The 24,439-nt window shown below is 36.7% G+C and overlaps 1 protein-coding gene across 1 annotated transcript in view; it reads right to left on the reverse strand.

The window, feature by feature from the left end:
* The window catches only part of LOC145261193 (uncharacterized), an 82,762-nt gene extending 59,933 nt beyond the window's left edge, over positions 1-22,829 (reverse strand). The window contains exons 1-3 of the mRNA XM_080119514.1: positions 22,733-22,829; positions 10,928-11,075; positions 6,754-6,884 (exon numbers count right to left, since the gene is read on the reverse strand). Coding sequence (XP_079975640.1) covers positions 6,754-6,884; positions 10,928-11,075; positions 22,733-22,829 — 376 coding nt within the window. The remainder of the gene's footprint in view (positions 1-6,753; positions 6,885-10,927; positions 11,076-22,732) is intronic.
* Positions 22,830-24,439: the final 1,610 nt, after the last annotated feature.

Here is a 24,439-nt window from a genome sequence, read left to right on the forward strand (position 1 = left end):
CAGAAACTTAAGAGATCCTGACGTAGGCGATCAGATATTAGTCCCTTGGGGATATTTGAAACCGACAGTAACAATGGTTTTCTAGTCTTCTGTAATATATATATATATATATATCATCGTATAACGATTAGATCACTGTCTGACTGACGTAAATGAACATTTAAAATTAAAATGTTTAAATTCAACGTTATTTCACGCGGTTAATGGTAGCCGAATTGATGATGTCTCGTGTGGCGGGGTTCGAATCGTTCGCCTGGTATTAATCGTGACACCCTGGACTGAAGATTCCCGAAAGGATGAAACACTAGTGTCTGTAAGTATTTAATTATTATAGTAAAAAAATAATTATATATACATAAATGAATAGAGTAATCTCTACGATTTTGATATTTTCTTTAGAATCGAGCTGAGTTTGTTTCTCACAACTATGTATGTGTGTGTGTGTGTGTGTGTGTGTGTGTGTGTGTGTGTGTGTGTGTGTGTGTGTGTGTGTGTGTGTGAAAGATGTATTTAAAAAATGATCACGAAAAGTATGTTTTATAACTTTTCTTCATTCGTTTTCGATTGGTGACGTGCAGGAATACAAATGTTATGAAAAAACATTTTAAAAAACTTTTTTCGGCAAGAACACACACACACACACACATACATATATATATATATATATATATATATATATATATATATATATATATATATATATATATACTAGCATTTCATCCCGGCGTTGCCCGGGTGTTTGGATGTGTATGTTGAGCAAAAAAAAAAATAGTGATAGTAGGAAGGCAGGCTGGAACCCGTACCGCAAAGGAGGAAAAAACAGGGTAAAACCTCACCTTTCATACGACAAAATATCAAAAAATTGGCTAAAAACATGAACATCTTCCCCTTCAACTAGGCACTTTTCTACAGGGGGGGGTCACTTTTTTCGCCGATATTTTTTAAAGTTATCCTCTCCTTTAGATTGTCTAGGCTTAATTTGAAAAAATGTCGCTTCCGGTTTGGCGGTGGTCGTAACAGCATAAACGTTAGGTTTTACCCCGTTCTTTTCCTTCTTTGCGGTATGGGTTCGAGCCTGCCTTCCTACTACCACTGTTCAAAAACAGCCTATGGACTCTGATTTATGCGAGTATGATAGGTTATGAAAAGGAAGGGTTGTAAAGAGATAGCTTCGAAATTATGGGTATCAAAACAAAAGCAAAATATGATGAAAGTAAAAATAAAATAGATAAACCCCATAATTTATTATATCATACCTGTTCACACTGAAACACTTATCACAATATTCTGTGGATCTATATTAAAAAAAAACCTTGTTAAACTTTGTGACATATTTCCATTCTATGGAGGTCAGGCGCGAACGAACATTCCATAATTTTATTATACCATATTTCTTCAAACTGAAACATAATTATCAATGTATACTTACGCAGATAGATATAAAAAGTCTTTATTAAAGTTTGTGCCTATTTCCATTCTATGGAGGCCAGGTGCGAACGCAGACCCCACAATTTTATTATACCATTCCTATTTCAGTTAAAACATACTTATCAAAGTATTATTATGTACATCTATATCAAAACACTTCTAAACGCTTTTTTTTTTTAATTTTTTAATTTTTTATTTCAATAGTTTGTGGACCAGGCGCTTACGCAGACCCCACAATTTTAATGAATCATCATTATGCCAGATCAAACATACCCATTCTTGTGTCTCGATACATCTTCTATCAAACATTATATATATATATATATATATATATATATATATATATATATATAGTGTTTCATGCTTACTTAATCATTCAAGCATCCGGGCAGGAGATGGCGATCAACATAGGTCGAAGGATTCGAACCCACCACCAAATAACCTATAACTCAATTAGCAAGGAACATACTCCAGGGCCATTGTTTACCGCCACGAGATTAAACGGAAATTTTCAACATTAATGAAGCTTGATGTTTAATACAGACGATCTTAGCGTGATCAAGTAACAGGAAATCACAATCTCGCACACAATTACTTCTATATATTCAATATATACTATATTTTCACAATATATACATACATATACTATGTTGTTTTTTTTACATGGGGGTCACCACTTATCAAGGCCCGAAGGCCACTCAGGGATAAGGATTATTGCGTGTACAGTAATCAATGAGATAGTATTGTAGTAATCATTAGTATTGGAGATTTGATAGAGTGTCTTACTTAAGGAGGCGGTTTGTCAGGAGTTTTTTATGTTGGACTTGAAGACGTCCAAGTTGTAGTCAGGTGGGAAACAGGCAAGCAGCAGAGAGTTTCACTGGCGTGCAGTTCTACGAAAGAAGCTTTCCTCATGGAATCTACGTTTGGATTTAGGCACAGATAAAGAATGGGGAAAATTATTGACAGTAGTTTCAGCCAGACGGGTGTTTCTCGTGAAAGATTGGTGAGGGAGGACGAGGGATTGGAGCTCAGACGAACACCTGCCATGGAAATAACGATAAAACAAAGACAGGCTCGCAACGTCTTTGCTGTGGGAGAGGGGTTGCAGGGAAGAGAAAACGGCATCCTCCACTAAACCACAAAGTCTATTTTGTACTCTGTCAAGGCAGGATAGGCTGTTTTTAGCAGCTCCTGCCCAGATGTGGCAGCAGTACTCCATCCTTGGACGTACTTGGCTTTTATATAGATAGAGAATTGCATCAGTAGTGAGATATCTTCTGGAGCGGTAGAAGGATCCCTCCATTTTCCCAGCGTCCCTGGCAACAGATTTGATGTACGTGTTCCATTTATGATCAGGAGTAAAGGTCCAACCCAGAAGCTTGTCAAAACATGGAGCCTCCCCAAGACGAGAGCCATCCATTTCAATTGATGCCAGATGGGGATCAGAGCGTTGATGATGTAAAGATAGAAGCTTGGTTTTGGATGCATTAAAAGTGACCAGCCACCTCTTCCCTCATTGTACCACGTGCTCAAGATCAGAGGAAAGAGAATCAGAGAGAACATTTACGGCCTTTGATATGTTGCCATAGATAGTTGTGTCATCAGCATAGATGTCAACGAATGATTTTAGTATGTGTTTTGGGAGATCATTGATATAGATCAAGAAGAGAGTTGGGCCCAGGATGGACCCCTGACGGACTCCAGCATTAATACTGTGGGCCTCTGATTTCTGCCCATCAACCACTACTCTTATGAGCATACAAGAGAAAAATGATTTAATGATTGATAAAACATTTCCAGTTACACTGTAGCTGGAAATCTTGTGAAGTAGGCCCTTATGCCATACCTTATCAAAGGCCTTGGATATGTCAAGAGCAATTGCCCTGGAAAGGAAACCTTTGTCAAGAGATTCACTAATCGTATGTGATATAACCGTTAGCACATCTGCTGTAGATCTTGCAGAGCGGAAACCATATTGCATGTCACTAATAAAGTTGTTTCTGTTGAGATGGTTGACTACTTCTTTATTTAATATGGATTCCAGCAACTTACTCATGACACACAGGACTTATTGGCCTGTACTGAGAGGGAGATGACTTTTCACCTGAATTCTTAAATACAGGGCATACTGATGAAGTTTTCCAGGGTGTTGGAAAGTACTTCTCCTTATGGCAACGCTTAAACAGTTTTGTAAGTATGGGGGCAAGTTCTGGTTGGAGCTTTTTCAGCACTATATCTAAAATGCAATCAGGGACAGTTGCTTTACTGGAATCAAGGTTCTTGATTAGCTTGGCGACCTCACGCACAGATATTTGTATGTTGCATAGCGTGTTGTCTGTTATAGGAGGAAATACAGGGAGTTGATGGTCATTGTCGCATAGGTTAGAATTAGCTGCAAAGTTCTTGGCAAATAGTCTGGCTTTGTCTGATGCTGACGAGATGACCTCAGGTCCATTGATAATAGTTGGGATAGAATGCACACTTCTGTTCAAGATCCTGTTTGCTATTTGCCAAAACTAGTGGGAACCAAGCCACTGCTCAGCTACTTTGGATTTAACAGACTGAGCATATAGGTCTCTTGCATGTTTTATTACTCTTTTACAGTGGTTGCTGGCAGTCCTGAAAGCAGCTTTAGTCTCAGTACATCTATTGCGTTGGTAGTTATGGAAAAAGTGATTTCTGTGCGTGATGGCAGCAGCACATTCAGGGGAGAACCATGGCTGGCTGTTAGGTTTTTGTTGGAATTTGTTCGATGGTATGAATCGGTCTATGCCTATAATTAACCATTCTGTCAGATCTGATACTATAGAGGACACATCCTTTTTAAACATGGAATGCAGAGGTAGATCAGATATGAATGTACAGAAGCTATCCCAGTCAGCCATAGAGTATCGATATACAGTACGGTGGAGAGTTACGTCTGAAGACTTATTACATTTCGTTTTTATCTTAACTGCTACAACAGAGTGGTCAGAGGATCCCAGAGGAGATAGAACGGAACATGAACACAGCTCAGGGGAAGTTGTGAGGAAAAGGTGTAGAAGGCTTGCATATTGACCGGGTGTATCAGGCACACGGGTGGGTTCGTGAACAATCTGAGTGAGGTCATAGGCAATGGCAAAATCATGACAAAACCTCCCCTCGTCATCAGTCTTATTTGAGTGGGTCAGCCATTCCACATTGTGGACATTGAAGTCACCGCAAATGTGAATGTTAGCTGAAGGATGAGCAGACAGGATGTGGTCAATTTTCTCGGATATGCTCTTAAAGATAGTAACCCCACTGTTGTGGGGGCGATAGAGGGCAAATATAAATGCAGTGGTGTTAGCTAGTGCAACCCTGAAGCACATATAAGGTAAATTAGGGTCTTCTCTGGATATATCCCTACCACATGGAAAGCCATATTTGATGTAGGCACATATTCCATGCCCATGGCGATCTTGGGGTCAGATTTAGATGTTAAGTTGGAGTATCCTTTAATTATGAATTCGTCTAGAGAAGTGGTTGGCCCTATGCCAGTTTCACTTAGAAAGAATATGTCCGCTTTAGTCTCCTGTAATTGCGTTTCAACCTCTGGAAGGTTGGAACGTAGACCCCTGATGTTGGAGAAGGAGACATGGTAGTAGGGGTCTAGGTTGATGGATGGGGTTCTAGGTTTATTCGTGTTTCTTTTTTGGAGATTTGTCATGATTGAGGTTTTGGGGTTCGTGGAGCAGATCGGTAGACTTGGTTGGAGCAGGACAGAGAGGGAAAATAAGAGAGAAAAAGACAAGAAAATTTTTTTTTGTGGCACATGATAAGGTAAAGCCATAACAATTACCCACTAGTATGGCATCGAGAGGCCCTACCAGAAACTACTGTATGGTCCAGAATCCATTCACCAAATGGCAATACAGCAGCCCCGGTACTTTGCACCTGCTAATAGGACAGCCTCCTTAGTGATTAATCCAAGGTTCGGCTCCCTGACTATCAGGCGGTAACATCAGCCCAGATGAAACGTTTACCTCCAGCACCCTTACTAGTGACATCACCACAAGGATAGACATAGAAACAGAAATTTTCCCACATCTCAGGCTACTCTTTACAAAGTACTACCGACCTAGAAAGCAGCTTTTTCTTCACCCTTTGTCAGAAAAATCACTCATTGGAAATGGGGACTGAAGGACAAAAAAGGAGAAGCGAGAGTTACTGGAGCTGCCGATAACACATGCACATGCATTATCTACTATCCATTGAAAAAAAATTCAAAAAAGAAATCTTTATTCAATGAGTAACCTTAGTTGCGTATTGCATTAAAGAAAATCTATTTTTAATAATTAGTTTAATGTTATTAATCATGTATTGTATTGTAATAGAATCGTTTTAGTTGTTGTTTAGAAACATTATTCAAAGTTAATTTATTTAATTGATTTTTTATTGAATTTATATTTAGTTTACTTTATTTTCAATTTATAACAGTTACGTTTAAAACCGGAAATAAGCTTATTTATTAAATCTATGGTAGTTACTTCCCCTTTAAGCTATAAAAGTTACTTTTTCATGAGCTAAGATGGATGTTTAGTCATGCTTTCCTAAATCAAACACGTTGTCGTTTTTCGCAACAAGTTAAGATATTCGGGGTATTTTAAATAGTATGTGACTAATCTCTCTCCTAGCCAAAACCACTATCAATAATTTCCTCCACTCTTTATCTATGTCTAAACCTAAACGTAGATTCCATGAACAAAGCTTCTTAGAACTTCACACCTGTGGAACTCTGTTCCGTTTGCCTGCTTTCCAGCTGACTACAATTTGATCGTTTTCAAGTCCAACATAAACAAGTTCTTGATAAAGTAATAAAATTTACAAAATGTCCACTACTTACGATTACTATGTTATAATCCCATTGACTACTGTACAACCATTAACCCTTATCCTTGAGTGGCCTCTGGGCCTTGATAAGTGGTGACTCCTATGTAAAAAAAAACAAACTTATTTTAAGTTATTAATAGCTGCGACATGCAAAACAGTTTCGTCTAAAACTGGAAGTAAGTTTATTTGGTTAAGCTATGAGAGTTATTTCCTTTTAAAGCTCTGAAAGTTACTTCACGTTTGATTTTCATAGACTAAGATGGATGTTTTATGCTTTCCTAAGTACACCATATGGTCACTTTTCGTAACAAGTTAAGATATCCGGTGTATTTTAAATAGTATGTGACTAATCTCTCCACCCGATCATATGTTTTGACTGGGAAACACCGGGTATATACAGCTAATACTGTTATTTAATCAGGGAAACACGACAGGTTACAATTTAACAAAACAACAAAAAGTTTCGCTTACCCTTTTCGCACAATTTGAACACGTTGTTCTCCACAAGTTCCCAGTCTGATTCCAATTTAGCAGAAATGTGAGGGCAATTTGCAGTGGCGTTCAAATAGCACTCGTTAAAGTTGCTTCCCAGAACTGACTGACTGTAAATATCAAGAAGATATTAGGATAGGAAAAAATGGATCTATAAAATATACGAATTAATGCAAGATTAGAAGGTGACGGTGGTCAAGTGGTTAACTACACGGACTGACGACCTGGGTGGTTCAGGTTCGAATCCAGTTCGTTCCACAAAATCACTTTCACTTGGGATGTTGGCAACCTTCACGCGGTCCCACCCGTAAGTAGCTGATGTCTTTCTAGAAAGAATTTTGACTAGAATAATATCAGGGAAACCAATGCCTACAATAGAATGCTGCCAAGACTAAACTAGTTTCATTCAATAATTACAAGAAACCCTCTCTACCACCTATAGCAATGGCCAACGACTCTTTATCTGAGAGTACATCTTTCAAACTCCTTGGCCTAACGTTCACAGGAAACATGAGTTGGAACAATTACATTGAAGGCATTGCCAGGGCCGCTGCAAGAAAGGTGGGCTCTCTCTACCGTGCTAGAAAACTACTAACACCCGAAAGTATCCTGTACCTCTATAAGGCCACCATTCGCCCATGTATGGAGTATTGCTGCCACATCTGGGCTGGTGCATCTGCTACTAGTCTCTCGCTCCTTGACAAGGTTCAAAAGAGAGTCGCAAACCTGATAGGCCCTGAACTGGCATCTAAGCTTTAGCCTCTGTCCCATCGACGAAATGTTGCATCCCTCTGCCTTTTCTACAAGTATTTTAATGGTGAATGCTCTGACGAACTGCAATCACTCGTGCCCCCACGACGTGAGCACCCTCGACAAACCCGACAGGCTGCTAAATCCCACCCCCACACTGTAGAGATCCCTAGATGTAAAAGATCTTTTTACTCCAATAGTTTCTTCCCCAGAACCGCTAGACTCTGGAATTCCATTCCAGGTCCCTGCTTCCCCAACAGTACTGACGTTCAGAAGTTCAAGTGTAACGTGAACCGACATCTTGCTGCCCAAATCCCTACATAGTACCCCAGCAGTTGTTGCCCCTGATAGTAGCCCCCTACACCAACGTGGCAATTTGCCTTGTTTGGGGTGAAAATGTAATAAAAAAAAATAAAAAAAATATAATGTACAGATTCACACACTATGCTGGTGAGTACCAGATTAATATGAAAAACATATGTTTCTTGTTTGTTTGTTCAGAATTTAATTAGGATAAAAAATATCATGTTAGAAATGTATCAGGAAGGTTAACGTAAGAATGTTAAAACAAACAAGAACGTTAGAACATAAACAATGGAGATGATTTTAGTGATTACATCACGTGATCTTAATTCTACGTGAGTTAATGACGTAATGAGATAGTTAAAAAGGGACACGTATAGTTTGTTTTAGAGTTTGGAGTCAAACTCCAAAAAGTCGGACAAGTTAGCACGAAAGATATCGTCTCCGCGTTTTGGAATCTGGGAGAAACGCGACTTTAGAATAATGTAGAAATTTCTACGTCTTGCACAATGGAAAGTCGATCTGTGAATAAAGTTATATAAAAATATGACGTCAATTTGGCATTTTCTTCAGAGAAACGTTCAATTACAGACCAACCAAGAGGATGGGATGTGTTTCCCAGAGTATGTTATGTATTTCCACGTAATTAATGAACAGCCTTTATATGCGTAACCATTCTCCCGCAGTCGGTCACTTAAAGAAAAATGATTAATATTAACGGAATGTATATACACATTATACCCACTAAAAGATAACATAGATATTTATAAATATATATGCACATACATTTAAGCAATTAAGTTTATACAAACATGGTATACATACTACCATCATACAAACCAGTATGACATATATATGTTTTATACTGATTTATTTAACAAAACAAACAGCGTCAATTTTATAATAAGAGAAGTAAGTTTTACATATATTGTATAACTAGAAAAGGAGAAACGAGAAGTGCTGAATGGTATTATGCAATAATTTAAATAGTTTTGTTTTTGTTTTGTTTTTGTTTTGGAGGGTTGAGGGGTCACGTTCACCCCTAACAAGTCATATCGCCACTTGAACGTAAGAAGCTACTATTTGGGACAATGCCTAGGAAAAGATTAACAAGATGTTTTTTTTTGTTTTGTTTTTTACATGGAGGTCACTCCTTATCAAGGCCCAGAAGCCACTCGGGGATAAGGGTTATTGCGTGTACAGCAATCAATGAGATAGTATTGTAGTAATAGTTAGTATTGGAGATTTGATAAGGTGTCTTACTTAAGGGAGCGATTCATCAGGAATTTGTTTATGTTGGACTTGAAGACATCCGAGTTTTAGTTGTGGTTTACGTTTTACTTAAACTTCTGCACATTGGTACAGTCAGGGAAACAGGTAACAGGAAGGAAATTCCAAAATCTAGCTGTTCGAAGATAGAAACTATTAGAATAGAAGCATTTCGAGACTTCAACAGTGAAGGAGTGTGATTTTGTTGCTAAGCGTGTTTGTCAGGAATATGTACGTCGAGGGGGGCACAAGTACACCGAGTTCATCAGAACACATTCCATTAAAATACTTGTAAAACAGGCACAGATGTGATACATTGCTGCGATGGGACAGGGGTTGGAGCTTAGTTGACGAAGTGGGACCTATTAGATTGAAGAGTCTTTTTTAGACCCTATCCAAGAGAGAGAGAGAGAGAGAGAGAGAGACTAGTGGTAGATACACCTGCAACAATGTTGCAACAATACTCCATGCATGGATAAATGGTGGCCTTGTAGCAGTACAGGATACTCTCAGGTGTGAGTAGTCTTCTAGCACGATATAAGGTCAGTTAAAATACCAACCGTAAGTGACATTTTTTGTCATGAAAATGATAATAATAGTTCTAGGAATAATTTACTAATATTTCTATGTAGATAAATATAGATATAGATGTAGTGTATTTATACAAAAATTATTGGCTACATATGCGCATACATGTTTCTGCTGCAATTCTTTCCAGAGTTTTTCCCAGGAAAAAAGTCTAGCTCGAAGACGCAGCTTCCTGAAAAGAAGTAGCAGTAGAAACATGTATGCAAATATGTAGCGAATAATGTTTGTATAAGTAAATATACTATAATTACGCTCTGCTTGTCAGTTATCACTTTTTGATAAACAATAGAGTTTCAGTATAGATACATCTAGGAAACTACAACGATACAACCATACCCATACGTTTCCATTGTTGGCAAATAATGCAAATCGTGATTCGTCACAAAAAAATGACGTTGGCCCAAATTTCAACGTCATCTTGTCTGGGTCATTTTGACATTGGCTTTTCTGTTCTAAAATTAACTCAATCACCATTCATTTTTTTCTTCTTCTTCACTCATTCTTCTAAAATCAGCCCAGCCCTGACAGTCGTTTTAAATTCTTTTTTCTACGCACATCTTATCTTTCTTTTAATAATATTATTTGAACTCATTCCCTTTTCCTTGTACCCATTTGTGAATTATTCCATGGATTTCGGCCTTTTGGGTTACTTTGGACCATCTTCCAATTACGCGATTCCCTTAGATTTTACTTGTGGAAATGGAACCTTAACCAACTATTTTTTTTTATTTTGATTTTTTAATTTTATCGTTATTGGATATTTAACCCTTCACCAGACTATCCATTCACGTGAAATCACCTTTTTCTTCATCCTATTCCCTCTTCTTCACTATTTGTTACCAAGTAAGATCTATGACTTACTTGTAGTTTCATTAAATACTTTTGCAAGCAAAATCCGATCCCGCATTTTGCTAAATCCTACCCTCTGATGAGAAGGAAAGTATTTCTTCGAAACTCCGCGGATTAAGGACTATCCACTTATTTTGTGCTTCCTTTTTAAAATTAAATATGTTTTTAACTTTTTTCAAAGTGTTTTTTAACATGTTTTATTAACTACTTGTTCTTATATATATATATATATATATATATATATATATATATATATATATATATATATATATATATATATATATATAAAGAAGAAAGAGACAGGGATGGTGGATGAGATAGATAGATAGATAGATAGATAGATAGATAGATAGATACCAGGTATTTGTCAAAAAAAAAAAGAATAGCTACAAACATGCAGAGAATCCCAATATCCGTTTTGTCGATGATGTCCAAATTCTGTATCGATTGGCTAATGGCTCCAATATGCTCTTTCAGTTGAACGACACAGCCTTCTGCGCGTGCTGGGTCACACGGCCACACCTCAGCATCACCCAGCGTCGCTACAAAATAGACAAGAAAAGAATAATCGTCAGCACAAAAAAACGAGCCAGGTGATGAAAGGACATTTTATTAGAAAATTACATCTGAAATACGACCCCCCCCCATTTTCATTGAAATGGATGCTGGCTAAAAGGGCGCCTGCCCAACCAGGATTTTCAATTGCAGCAATACTTAAGTACAATATCAAGGAGACATTCAAGATGGTTTGAAGCACTGCTGGGTAAAGTGGAGAGGTATTGGTTTTATATATCTTATGCTGTTGGCCCTGCAAAATAACGGTTAGCCTGCTTATGACCGATTGTCAGTTTTTAGGTTAGAAATATTTCGATAACAAAGAAACGAATGCTTGGTTAACAGAAAGAATGTTATCAAAGCGAAATAAATGTTTTCAGATAAATTATTTATGTTATTTAATTGGAATTCATTATTAGGGTGAGTATTATCCTCATCCTTTCTTAGTTGTTTCACGGCGTTTCGGCCAACTCCTCCTCTGGCCTTCGTCAGGTGGTAACCGCGACGGATAAGAACTCTGAATCTTCTGACTGCATTATCTGCAATTACTGCCATTCGTAGTTGTTGATCGTCTGTTTATTATATGCGTTACACACAATAGACATTACATAGACATTACATAGACATTACATAGGCGATCACGAACACTAAAGGCGACAATCAGACACGTATATATACAGGTTGAAACGATAAAGTTATCGCCTTAAAGAACATTACACTACAAGTTTATTATAAAACTTTTATCTTTAAAAACTCAATCCTGAAACTTGATTATGCAGTAGAGCTAATATCTATTCAATGTAGCCGCTTTCAGCCTCAATCACCGCCTCGATACAGATCCAGAACTGGGAGCATGCCTTTTCTATAAGGGTCGACAGTAGCTCGGCGAACACTCGATCAGGCTCGCTTTTATGTTGTGGGAGGTCATGTTGATGATGTTCTCAACGTATGACCAAGGAAAGTAGTCCGGCGGGTTCAGGTCGGGGGTTAGTGAAAGAAGGGTGCAAAGTTGTAGCACTTCTTCTGAAGCTGAGTGTCTTTAAACTTGTGGCCGGCGCCGAGTCCTGCTGCCATACCATAACTCTTTAGCATATCCAGGTACATTTCGGTGTTGACTTTAAAGCCAACTTCGAAGATGTGAGGTGACATGATATGGCCCTTACTTGAAACCACACCAAAGACCATAACCGAGACCGGAAACTTCGTTGAGCTATGTCATCAAGCGTTGAACCGTCCAGATTTACCTATTGAGAGTGCTGGCAATGGTCATGTTATCATAACTTGAATCAGTAGAGAGCATGAGTTGTACAGCGGCACATCTCCAATCTTGCTCGTGCACTTTCTGACATGATAGAAAACTGCAATTGCTCTTGGGATTCATATACAACTGGCCAACTTGTAAGTGTTTTCAACAAAAAGAAAAACGGTTTTCATCAAACGGAAATGGAATCATGTAGTCTTTTCTATAGCATATACACGTTTTGTCCACTCGTTTATATTTATATAACTGTTTTATATATATATATATATATATATATATATATATATATATATATATATATATATATATATATATATCTTGCGTGAAGTAAATAAACGGTTCCGTTCGAAATTCCGTCCAAATTCCCGAGTTTGACAGAAACATTCCCGAGTTCGGCAAGATACACATGAAGAAGGTCGGAGGTTACATCGATCGAAACGTTGTAAAACATGTTACAACTTTTCGTTTTTTAAGGATAAAATTTATTATAACTCTGTACACGTGTATTTTAATTTGCTATATATTATCAAGAAAAAACGTTTTCAGTTTATAATCGATTAGGTATCGATCAATTGATTAGGTATCGAGCAATTGATCAGATATCGATCGATTGATTATCTACAAAAATGAATATTCACGTATGTTTCTTGTTTGTTTTCGTTTTATTTTGTTTTGTTAGTTTTATTTTTACTTAAGTTTATCCCAAACAAGACACAATGTTAGCAAGACGTTCAGGACTACTGTGAACTAGGGGCAGCCTTAGTGAGAAGTTGTGCAGTGTGTTCCATACATACAACCTCTAAGTAACAAAATAGGCACGTCAATATATACACACATACACATACACGTATATATATTATTCTAAGTTAAACATATTCAAAGCTAAAAACGCTATATTTAACGATATATATATATATATGAATCGCACAGGTAAGAAATTCATTTTTATACTATGATAAGGTTAGTAATTGCAATTAAGAATAGGAAATTGGATCAAATTTTTGTAACATGTCTTCTTCCTAAGATTAAGGGTGGTGGTGTTTGATCAACACTGCTGGGGAGCCATGATGTAATATACTGTTTTGTTTTTAAATCCCCGAAACAGTGTTTCATGGTAAACAACTGATGATCCCTTAAAAAATAAAAAAATGGTATTATAGTAAATTCGAGAGAGTTGATGCAGTGATTGCAGGTGATTAAATGACTTACTGACTAGATGTTTTTTTGTTTTTTTTAAAGAATGATAAAAAGTAAATTTTTGTATGGTTTAAAATGTTAAAAACTTCAAAGTATATATATATATATATATATATATATATATATATATATATCACGACTATCAATGATTGAAAGCGTTAGAGGAAAATGGCTGACAAAAAATCACTCGCCAACATAACACATAACTTACTAATTGAAACGAGAAAAAATGCTCAGCAGATGGAGAAAACTAAGAGAAAAATAAAGAAGAAAGAAAACTCCGTCGTATTTAATCAAACATACCTTGATAATAAGTTCCTGCCAATATATATATATATATATATATATATATATATATATATATATATATATATATATATATATATATATAATAAAAATTACAATTAAATTTACCAAAATGATCCAAGATGGTAAAATAAAAGTATATTATAAATATTAAATACTTCTGCATGCAAAATCCGATCCCGAATTTTGCTAATTCCTACCCTCTGATGAGAAGGAAAGTATCTCTTCGAAACTCCGCGGATTAAGGACTATCAATTTGTCTATTGTTTCCTTTTCAGATTAAATATGTGTTTAACTCATTTCAAAGTGTTTTTTAACATATTTTATTAACTGTTTGCTCATATATATATATATATATATATATATATATATATATATATGTGTGTGTGTGTGTGTGTGTGTGTGTGTGTGTGTAGGGGGCCCACTTAAAAGTAGCCCGATCTCTCTAATCAATTTTATTTTTCAGATTAAGCGAATCACTTTAAAGTGACCCGATTTCTCTAATCTTTTTCTTAACGACCAATAACACTACAAGACAAAATGCAATTCTTTTTCCAACAAGATAGCGCTACATGCAACATGTCTCACAGTTCACTAGCACAAGTTCATGTTATGGAAGACAAAAATATAAGGAAAGGGTTATGGCCACCACGTTCTCCGGACTTGTTACCATGTGATTTTTATCTTTGAGGGACTTTAAAACAAAACGCTTATGCAAATAATCCGCACAATCTAGGCCAACTAAAGGAGAACATTACCAACGCTATCAGGAGAATCACCAGAGATGATTTATAGGCAGTATCTGCAAACGTTGTTAAACGTGTCCAGAAATGCATCAATATCAACAGGGAGCTCTTCCAACATCTTTTATAACTGTACAAATAATTTTAATCTTAAAATATTCTACACTATTATAATTTTTATTTCCAAAAAACAAAAATATTAGCCCAATCAAATTACAAACGAGAAAAATAAAAACGTTCTTCCTATAAAAAGGGAAAACAGGTCACCAATAAATCACAACACAAAACAAGAATATTACAAAAAAGTGAAGAGTCATTTTTTGGTTATGGTCCCTCTTTCTTTTAATGTATACGGAGGAGAGAACAATAAGCTAAGGGTTATGGCCACCATGTTCTCCGGACTTTTCATCATGTGATTTTTATTTTGTGGGGGACTTAAAAACAAAAAAGTTTATTCAAATAAACACAATCTAGACCAACTAAAGGAGAACATTACCAACGCTATCAAAAGAATCATCAGAGAAGATCAGAGGCAGTATCCAACGTTGTTAAATGTGCCCAGAAATGCATCGATATCAACGGAGGAGCACTTCCATCATTTTTATAACGCTACAGGTAATTTAAACAATAAAAGAATGTTCCTCCTCTCTACTACATTTTCTGGGATACTTTTAAGTGGGCTACCCCATGTGTGTGTGTGTGTGTGTGTGTGTGTGTGTGTGTGTGTGTGTGTGTGTGTGTGTTGGAGAACTATACATTTTACCATATAGATTTTAAGATTAAAACACTTCCAAGAAAAAATATATAAGGTTTTGGCGCGTCTAAGCATCTCCATATAAGGCTCTGTCTGTCGATCTGTCAATATACATATATAGTAGAGGCAGAGGGGTCAGCGGTCAGGAACTCAGTCCAAGCTCTCTTCTGTCGAGACTCGCCGTTTTTACTCCGAAACCTGTTCAAAATCGCTCGTACACAAGCTTATACAATGGGGTGACGAATTGGCGTCTGGCGCTCTCAGGTTGCGTCATATCCCCTTCTGTTCTAGTAGGTCCAGTACCAAGCGTACATAATTACTCCTCGAGGTACTTTTCTATCGAGGTGGTTCTTACACCAACAAGACTTTGGAAGGATGATCCCAGGGTTATGTACTTCTCTTGGCGTAGCATAAATAATGTTTCACTGCCATTTCTTCGAAATAAGTGGTTTTATTAGCAAAACAATATTAGTATTAAAATATTATTATCAATTTCAAATCCGTTAAGCTGAAGTTATTTTTCCTTGCCTTGATTTAACCAAGCAAATGGAGTCTGCAAGACAATCAAGAATTGACCGGGATTGTTCACATAATGAAAGCTCCAAATCAGCTTTATTATAACCGTTATTAATATAAACTACAACCACCATAGGTGGTTGAGTGGCACATTTGAAAAGTTTTATTAAAGCAGAAACCGAAAGGCTAGACATATAAAATACACAGCAGGTTCTTTGATACGATAGGGTGCGTTTGAAATGTTGCTGTTTAAAGCACAATTTTTATATGATACTTGATTTTTTCATTGTAAACTTAAATTCAAGCCATTATCACCGCAGAAGCAGCAAGGCCAAGCATATAAAATAAACAGTAAGACTTTGATATGACAGGGACGCGTTCAAAATGAATGTTTCTGTTTAGAGCATAACTGGAGTATGATATTTAGCTCTTTCATTTTAAACTTTAATTCAATCATTACATATGAAAAATAACGCCAAAAGTTTTTGCGACACATACAAACGCACATACATACATACAAACACACATTTTCGCTTTTATATATAGAGATATATGCATTTATATATATATGTGTGCGTGTGTGTGTCTGTCTTTCTGTCTGTCTGTCTGTGTGTGTGTCTGTCTGTCTGTTTGTGTGTGTGTGTGTGTCTGTGTGTGTGCAGGATGTCCAAAAAGAAGCTGATGGTTTAAAAAATACATGACTTTTTTAATTTTACATATTTTCCTTTTATTTTTTCAGATCATCAGGAGTTGTTACACTACTGGGAGTGGATATTTATCATAGAGTCATATTTTCGGTTGAATGAGTCAATATCAGAAAAGAAACTCAAAGTGAATTTCGACGAAACTTCAACACTAGAAATCCCTCTACTCCAATGCAATAAAACCAGCCACAATAAATGCCCATAAGAGGAGAAAATTAGGGTCATAAGCCCTGAAACATTAAGTGATGTGCTGGACAATGACCTGCAGAGAGCACAAGAGTGTGAAAATGAAAATGGTGGACATTTGAGTAACATCATTTTTCATAAGTAAAATTAGACCTTGTGAAAAACATACCCTAGATTAAGTTTTTTTTTTTTTACACAGTGATCACAACTTATTAAGGCCCGGAAGCCACTCAGGGATAAGGGTTATTGCAAGCACATTACGTTAGTGTGGAGATTTGATGAAGTGCTTACTTAAGGGGGCGGTTCACCAGGAATTTGTTAACGTTGGACTTGAACACATCCAAGTTGTAGTCAGGTGGGAAGCAGGAAGACGGAACACAGTTCTAAGAAAGAAACTTTGTTCATGGAATCCACGTTTTGATTTAGGCACAGATATAGAGTGGGGGAAATTTTTCACAGTGGATTCAGCTAGACGGGTGTTTTTCGTGAAAGGTTGGCGGGGGGGACCAGAGATTGGAGTTCAGACGAGCACCTGCCATGGAAATAACGATAAAACAAGGATAGGCTCGCAACGTCTCTTCTGTGGGAGAGAGGTTGCAGGGTAGAGAAAAGGGCATCCCCCACTAAGCCACGAAGTCTATTTTGTACTCTGTCAAGGCAGGATATACTGTTTTTAGCAGCTCCTGCCCAGATATGGCAGCAGTATTCCATCCTTGGATGTACTTGGCTTTTATATAGATAGAGAATTGCATCAGTAGTGAGATATCTTCTGGAGCGGTAGAAGGATCCCACCATCTTTCCAGCGACCTTGGCAACAGACTTGATGCACGTGTTCCATTTCAGATCAGGAGTAAAGATCAAACCCAGAAGCTTGTCAAAACACGGGGTCCGTCCCAAACGAGAGCCATCCATCCCAATTGATGCTAGATGGGGATCAGAGCGCTGATGATGTAAGGATTGGAGTTTGGTTTTAGTTGTGTAAATAAAATTAGAATAAGTACACTGTGATATCTTACTATATCTCAAAACATCACGGAGAGGCTCATCATCTACCTACATATGAAAATTGCTAAGCATAACTTAAATTAAAGTAAGTTAATCAAATTTAAAATCCGTCAGCTTCTTTTGGGACACCCTGTATATATGTATATATATATATATATATATATATATATATACATATATATATACATATATATACATATATATATGTGTATATATGTATATATATATATATTTATATATATATATATATTTATATATATATATATATATATTTATATATATATATATATATATATATATATATATATATATATATATATATATATATATATATATACAGGGTGTCCATAAAGTCTGGCTACATAATGTAGCCAGACTTTATGGACACCCTGTATATATATATATATACTCCAAGGACTTCAACAAAAGCCTTCCAAGAGGATTCAATATCATCAGTGACATTGACAGTGTAAAGCTTATCCGAGAATTCAGTTTTCTTTTTAACTGACTTTAGGGGAAGGGCGTTGAAGCGTTTAGGAACTTTTCAGCTTGTAACTTTTCGTTTGTGCAGTGAAAGTCTACTTCGCAGAAGGGCGTGATCCGACAGGTAACATGATTCGTGAAAAAGACCGTGTGACGTTGAATTCATTGATGTTCCTTCGTTTTGTTATAACAAAGTCTATCAGATACCAGTCCTTAAAGCGAGGGTGCATCCGCGTGGTCTTGCAGTCGTTGAGTTGTTGGAGCAAGGTATTGGTAACGCAAAGGTCAAACACCCGTCTAGTTGAAACCACTGTCAGTAATTTTCCCCACTCCTTATCTGTGCCTAAATCAAAACGTAGATTCCATGAACAACGCTTCGTTCTTAGAACTGCACACCTGTGGAATTCTCTTCCGTTTACCTGTATCCCACGTGGCTAGAACTTGGATGTCTTCAAGTCCAACATAAACAAATTCCTGATGAACCGCCCCCTTAAGTAAGACACTTTATCAGATCTCCAATACTAACAATTACTACGATATTATCCCATTGATTACTGTACACATAACAGTCTTATCCACGAGTAGCTTCTGGGCCTTGATAAGTGGTGACTTCCATGTAAAAAAAAAAGTCGTACACCATTCGTATTTATCCTGACCACATCATGACTACCAAGAACACCATTCCAAGACTGATTATCACGACCAACACGAGCACTGAAGTCATCAGTAAGAATAAGTTTATCCTTGTGGCGAACTTTCGTAATGACATCACGAAGGAGATCATAAAATTTTTCCTTCTCTTGCTCCAAGCTAGCCAATGTTCGGGAGTAGCAACTGATAATTGTCAGCCTAGTGTTATTATTAGGGCTATGACAACAGCATATTCTTTTCCTTGTTTTGAATCTCAGGTACATATCCATTGACATCTTATATGTTTTTATGTAGAGGGATGTAGTTCTCGGTTGATTAATTGTGTCGAACTGTGTCGGATATATACTCGAGAGTCAAAACAATGAAAAGAATATGCTGTTGTCAGAGTACTAGTTATTATCCGACCGCAGAGAAAGAGTAAAGATCCGATCGGACTACGTCGCTATTAAAACACGCGCTAATACATACACACTTCTTTGCTTGTCCCGTTTACGCATCTGGAAATATCATTTCAAACGTAAACGCGATAGGCCGATAGATCGACAGACGGAGGCTCCTATGGAGATGCTTAGACGCACCAAAAACTAAAACGTATTTCTTAATGAAAACGCAATTTAAAATTAAACGTTACAGACATAGCGACTTACTTAATGAATACCAGGAAGAACTCCACGCACGTAGATGCAACTAAAATATACAAACAACCGACGTTCGATATCGATACATGATGAGCAAGTTTATTTTGGCCAATTTCAGACAATTTATTTTTATTTCTGATCGACGTTTCCAGTTTTAGTTTTTAAAATATTCTATTAATCACATTCAAGTTGTAAAAAAGAAAGACATAGAGAAAATACATGTGAAATTTTAATTGAAAGATGGTTTGAAGCTTGGAAAAATTTGGGAAGACTAAAAGGAACTATCTTTAAATTAGAAATGTTGTTTTCAATTATATCAAATTTACACTTTCTGATGAGACGTTGACTCAGCATGGAAAATACTGAGTAGTTTGGATATCATTATTAACGTCTATATATACAGGATAGAACGATAAAATTGTAGTCCTAAAAAAGACGACAGGGTTCCATTTCCAGTTTACTAGTTGTGTACAAATTCCAAGGGCAATAGGAGCCGTCTATCATGTCTGAAAGTGACAAAATGTTCAACGAGCTAGATCGGAGATGCGCCGCTGTACAACTCATGCTCTCTACCAATCTAAGTTATGACAACAGGACCATTGCCAACGCCCTCAAAATGCAAATTCGGATTACATGCTCTGGTTCTTTTCAGGCGAAAAGAACTTCCGCCAGAACTAGGTGCACAATAGCCAAAGCCTGGATTGCCTCGAATTACAAGAACGTGTCTCTGGTAATGCAAACAAAGTTTCCGGTCACGATTATGGTTTCAGGTGATGGCCACATCATACCACCTCACATCTTCAAAGTCGGCTTGAAAGTCAACACGAAAGTGTGCCTGGATGTGAAAAAGAGTGTGGTGATCCCCTGGTGCAATCAGGTGGTAGCTGGCACACTGGTGTGTGGCAGCAGGACTCGGCGCCGGCCCACAAGTCCAAAGAAACTCAAGTTTGGCTTCAGAAAGAGTGCTACAACTTTGTATCCTTCTCTCACCGACCCCTTCTTTCCCCAACCTGAACCTGTTGGACTACTTCGTTTCGTCATACGTCGAGAACATCACCAACATGACCTCTCACAACACCAAAGCCAGTCTGATAGCCGCGATTTGCCGAGTATTCGTTGAACTCCCGCCGGATCTTATGGAAAAGGTATGCTTCCAGTTCCGGACCCGTATCAAGGAGGTGATTGTGGCTGAAGGCGGCTACATAAACAGATGTCAGCTCTACCACATAATAAAGTTACCTGAATTGATTTTTTCAATAAAAGTTTTAAAATAAATCTGTAGTGTTCTTTTCTTTAGGGTGATACTTTTATCGTTCGACCCTATATATATATATATATATATATATATATATATATATATATATATATATATATATATATATATATAATGTAAAGTCAGTAGAGTTTTTTTTTTACTTACTTCAACCCCAAACAAGGCTTATCGCCACTTGGACGTACTATTTGGGACCATGCCTACGAAAGATTAACAAAATTACGTTATATTTAAACTTCTGCATATCAGTACAGTTAGGGAACCAGGTAGCAGGAACGAAATTCCAAAGACTATCTGTTAGAGGGAAGAAACTATTAGAGTGGTAAGGCTTCCGGCAACTAGGGACCCCAAGAGTGAAGGGGTGTGATTTTGTTGCTAAGCAGGTTTGTCAGAGATATGAACGTTGAGGAGGCACAAGTGCAACGAGTTCATCAGAGCACATTCCATTACTCGTAAAGCAGGCACAAAGATGCAACATTTCGGCGATGGGACACGGGTTGCAGCTTAGTTAACAAAGTGGGACCTATTAGATCGAAGACTCTTTTTGGGAGCCCCATCCAAGAGGGAGAGAGACTAGTAGTAGATGCACCAGCCCAGATGTGGCAACAATACTCCATGCATGGGCGAATGGTGGCCTTGTAGAGGTACAAGATGCTCTTAGGTATGAATAGTCTTCTAGCACGATAAAAGGGAACTCGCTCGCCCGGGCCCTACAAGGCCTGGGCAAAAAAGTTCAAGCAATGGTCTTATATGTGGGGGCAACCCATTGCTCTTGTAGCAATCAGTTATTGGTCAATGTAGGTGAAATCCTTCATACAAATTGTCAATATACAGCTCCCCTACTCCCCAGCGAGCTGGTCCCCATTTCCCCAATCTCTACACATTAAAAAACGGCCTTGTGCCTAATTTGCTCATTGTGGAAGCAAATAAATACAAAATCACCTTCTTTGCAGCAGCCTTCGCAATGTCCTCCATGCATTTGTTCCACTTCATATTGTCTGTGGATTTTAGGCTTAGGAATTGGCAAGAGGACTATTCAGGTAGGACTATTCAGGTAAGGTGTTATTTGTCATGGATATCAGTGGTTGGGGGGGGGACGTCCTGTAATTGTTAAAGGTGAACAGCGTATTCTTACTAGCATGAAATGTTACCATTCACTTACGGCCCCATTCCACTACGGTCTAGAGGTCATTTTTAACGCTTCTGCCATTGTCTTAGATTTGTGTACATCCGTTCTTCCCTCGTTCATGTTATAGAACTGTATCATCAGCAAATATACCCATCTGGGACACAATATTATCAGGACGGTCGTTAATGAATACCAGATTGGTCATCGATAACTTTCGTCTTTTAAAATAAATATTGTTTTCTGCGCAAAATCAGTGCAGATTTTTAAGCAGGAAAATATGCAATCTAATTTAATTCGTTTAAAATTTACTTTATCTAAAAGATTTTAATGGTAATAGTTAAAAAAAAAAAAAAGGGAAGTAATTCGGCATTAGTTGTCTCCCTTTGTTTGATCGACTTTTTTACTTTTAAAGTAAACGGAAGTTTCTACGCTGTGTTGACTTCTTAAACTTACAAATTCCAATTCCAAATTACATAGTGTATACGTCGGGGAAACAACGATTCCTTATTCATTTCACGCGAGCGACCGCGATCCTCTTGGTCAAAACATTTGAAAAGAATTACCGTTTGACATCATACACATTTTACTTTTCTATTCACACAATGCCAGGAGAAAGGAAAAGGAAAAATATACAAACTGTTTCTGTGCATGAAGATGGCGTTATATGGTCGAAACTTCGGTCGTTTATTTAAAATAAATATTTATTCAAAAAATGAATCGTCTTCCTAAACTTATAGATTCCAAATCAAATTTACACGCCGTGCCTTCCTACATCTTCAAGAAAAGATTCAGACTTACTTCTAATGTCTGCACTGGGGGGGTGTTCCCTGTTGTCTATCGCTTGATTAGGGGTCGGAAAGGCTGCCGGGAGGTCAGACATGTAACCCAGCTTCATGTAACACCTTCGGAAAAACACAAATGTAGCCGTCTAAGAACTTCCAGACTTGGAGTAAAAAAAGGTTGCTCGTTTTAATGGTACTACTCACGTATTCGTAGCACTAAAAAATTTTACTTAAAAAAAAAGTAGCTTTACATTTGCAACGACATTCGGATGAAAAAAAAACACTACCTAGACGCCCTTGCTCAGCCACCGTTCATCGCTGGCAAAAGTGCATTGAGAATTGCGGTGACAATGTAGAAAAATAAATTCTGAAGCACAAAAGATCACTCATTTAAACGACATCACTCCTGTATTCGTAGCTCTTCAACTTTTTGCGTTAAAATTAAAATAGGAAACTTTACTTTTGGAATAACCCTCATATATATATATATATATATATATATATATATATATATATATATATATATATATATATATATATATATATATATAGTAAGTTATAAAATGTATATGGCGATTAAGCTACACTGAATATTCCGCGTTTCATCCACTCTAGGATTCTTCAGGCTTATAATTTATAATTTATAACTTACTAACTAGCTCTACCTACGAATTGAGCACTTTTGGAGTAAATACTTAAAGTTTACGCATAAATCTATACTTTCGTATATTAATTTTATGTGAGTAAATTAAGTAGTTATATATATATATATATATATATATATATATATATATATATATATATATATATATATATATATATATATATATATATATATAGTAAGTTATAAAATGCATATGGCGATTAAGCTACACTGAATATTCCGCGTTTCATCCATTTTACGATTCTTCAGGCTTATGGGCATAAGCCTGAAGAATCCTAGAGTGGATGAAACGCGGAATATTCAGTGTAGCTTAATCGCCATATACATTTTATAACTTACTAACTAGCTCTACCTACGTATTGAGCATTTTTTAAGTAAATACTTAAAGTTTACATATAAATCTATAACTTCGTATATTAATTTTATGTGAGTAAATTAAGTAGTTATATATATATATATATATATATATATATATATATATATATATATATATATATATAAAGACCTTATATTAATTTTATCGAACGCAAGTTTTTACCTTCTGGACTGGACGTATCTTTCCTCTATCTGCCCCCACCACTACTTACAGTAGCTGAAGATCTCAGAAGCTCTAACGAATTATGACTTTGTTGATACACGCAAATTACTACTGGTTTTTCTCTTGACGTATGTTAGGCATCCTTTTCTCTTTTTCCTCTTGTAATAAACGATCTCCTATTTTCATTTTAATCCACTTTAATTTCTTTCCTTCTATTCTTAAGTTTTAATTTCAATTCTAACCATAAATATAGTCTATATTTCTCCTGCCATCCCTTTTCTTTTTCTTTTCTCTCACTCCTCCCTCTCCCCTCTCTATCCAGCACTTAAAATCCTGTTTTTTTTATACCCATACGTAATTTAAAAGAATCTTTTCCCTTCTAATTTATTTTGGCTTAGATCGTCTGACGAGATCGGCAGGATAATTTTATTGTCCTGTCTATTGAAACAACCTGCAATGATTTAAGTTAAACTTCTCGAGGGTGAAATAATAAAAACATATATATATATATATATATATAT

Source organism: Euprymna scolopes, chromosome 37 (genome assembly GCF_053919585.1).
Source record: "Euprymna scolopes isolate OS-2025 chromosome 37, ASM5391958v1, whole genome shotgun sequence".
Lineage (NCBI taxonomy): Eukaryota > Metazoa > Mollusca > Cephalopoda > Sepiida > Sepiolidae > Euprymna > Euprymna scolopes.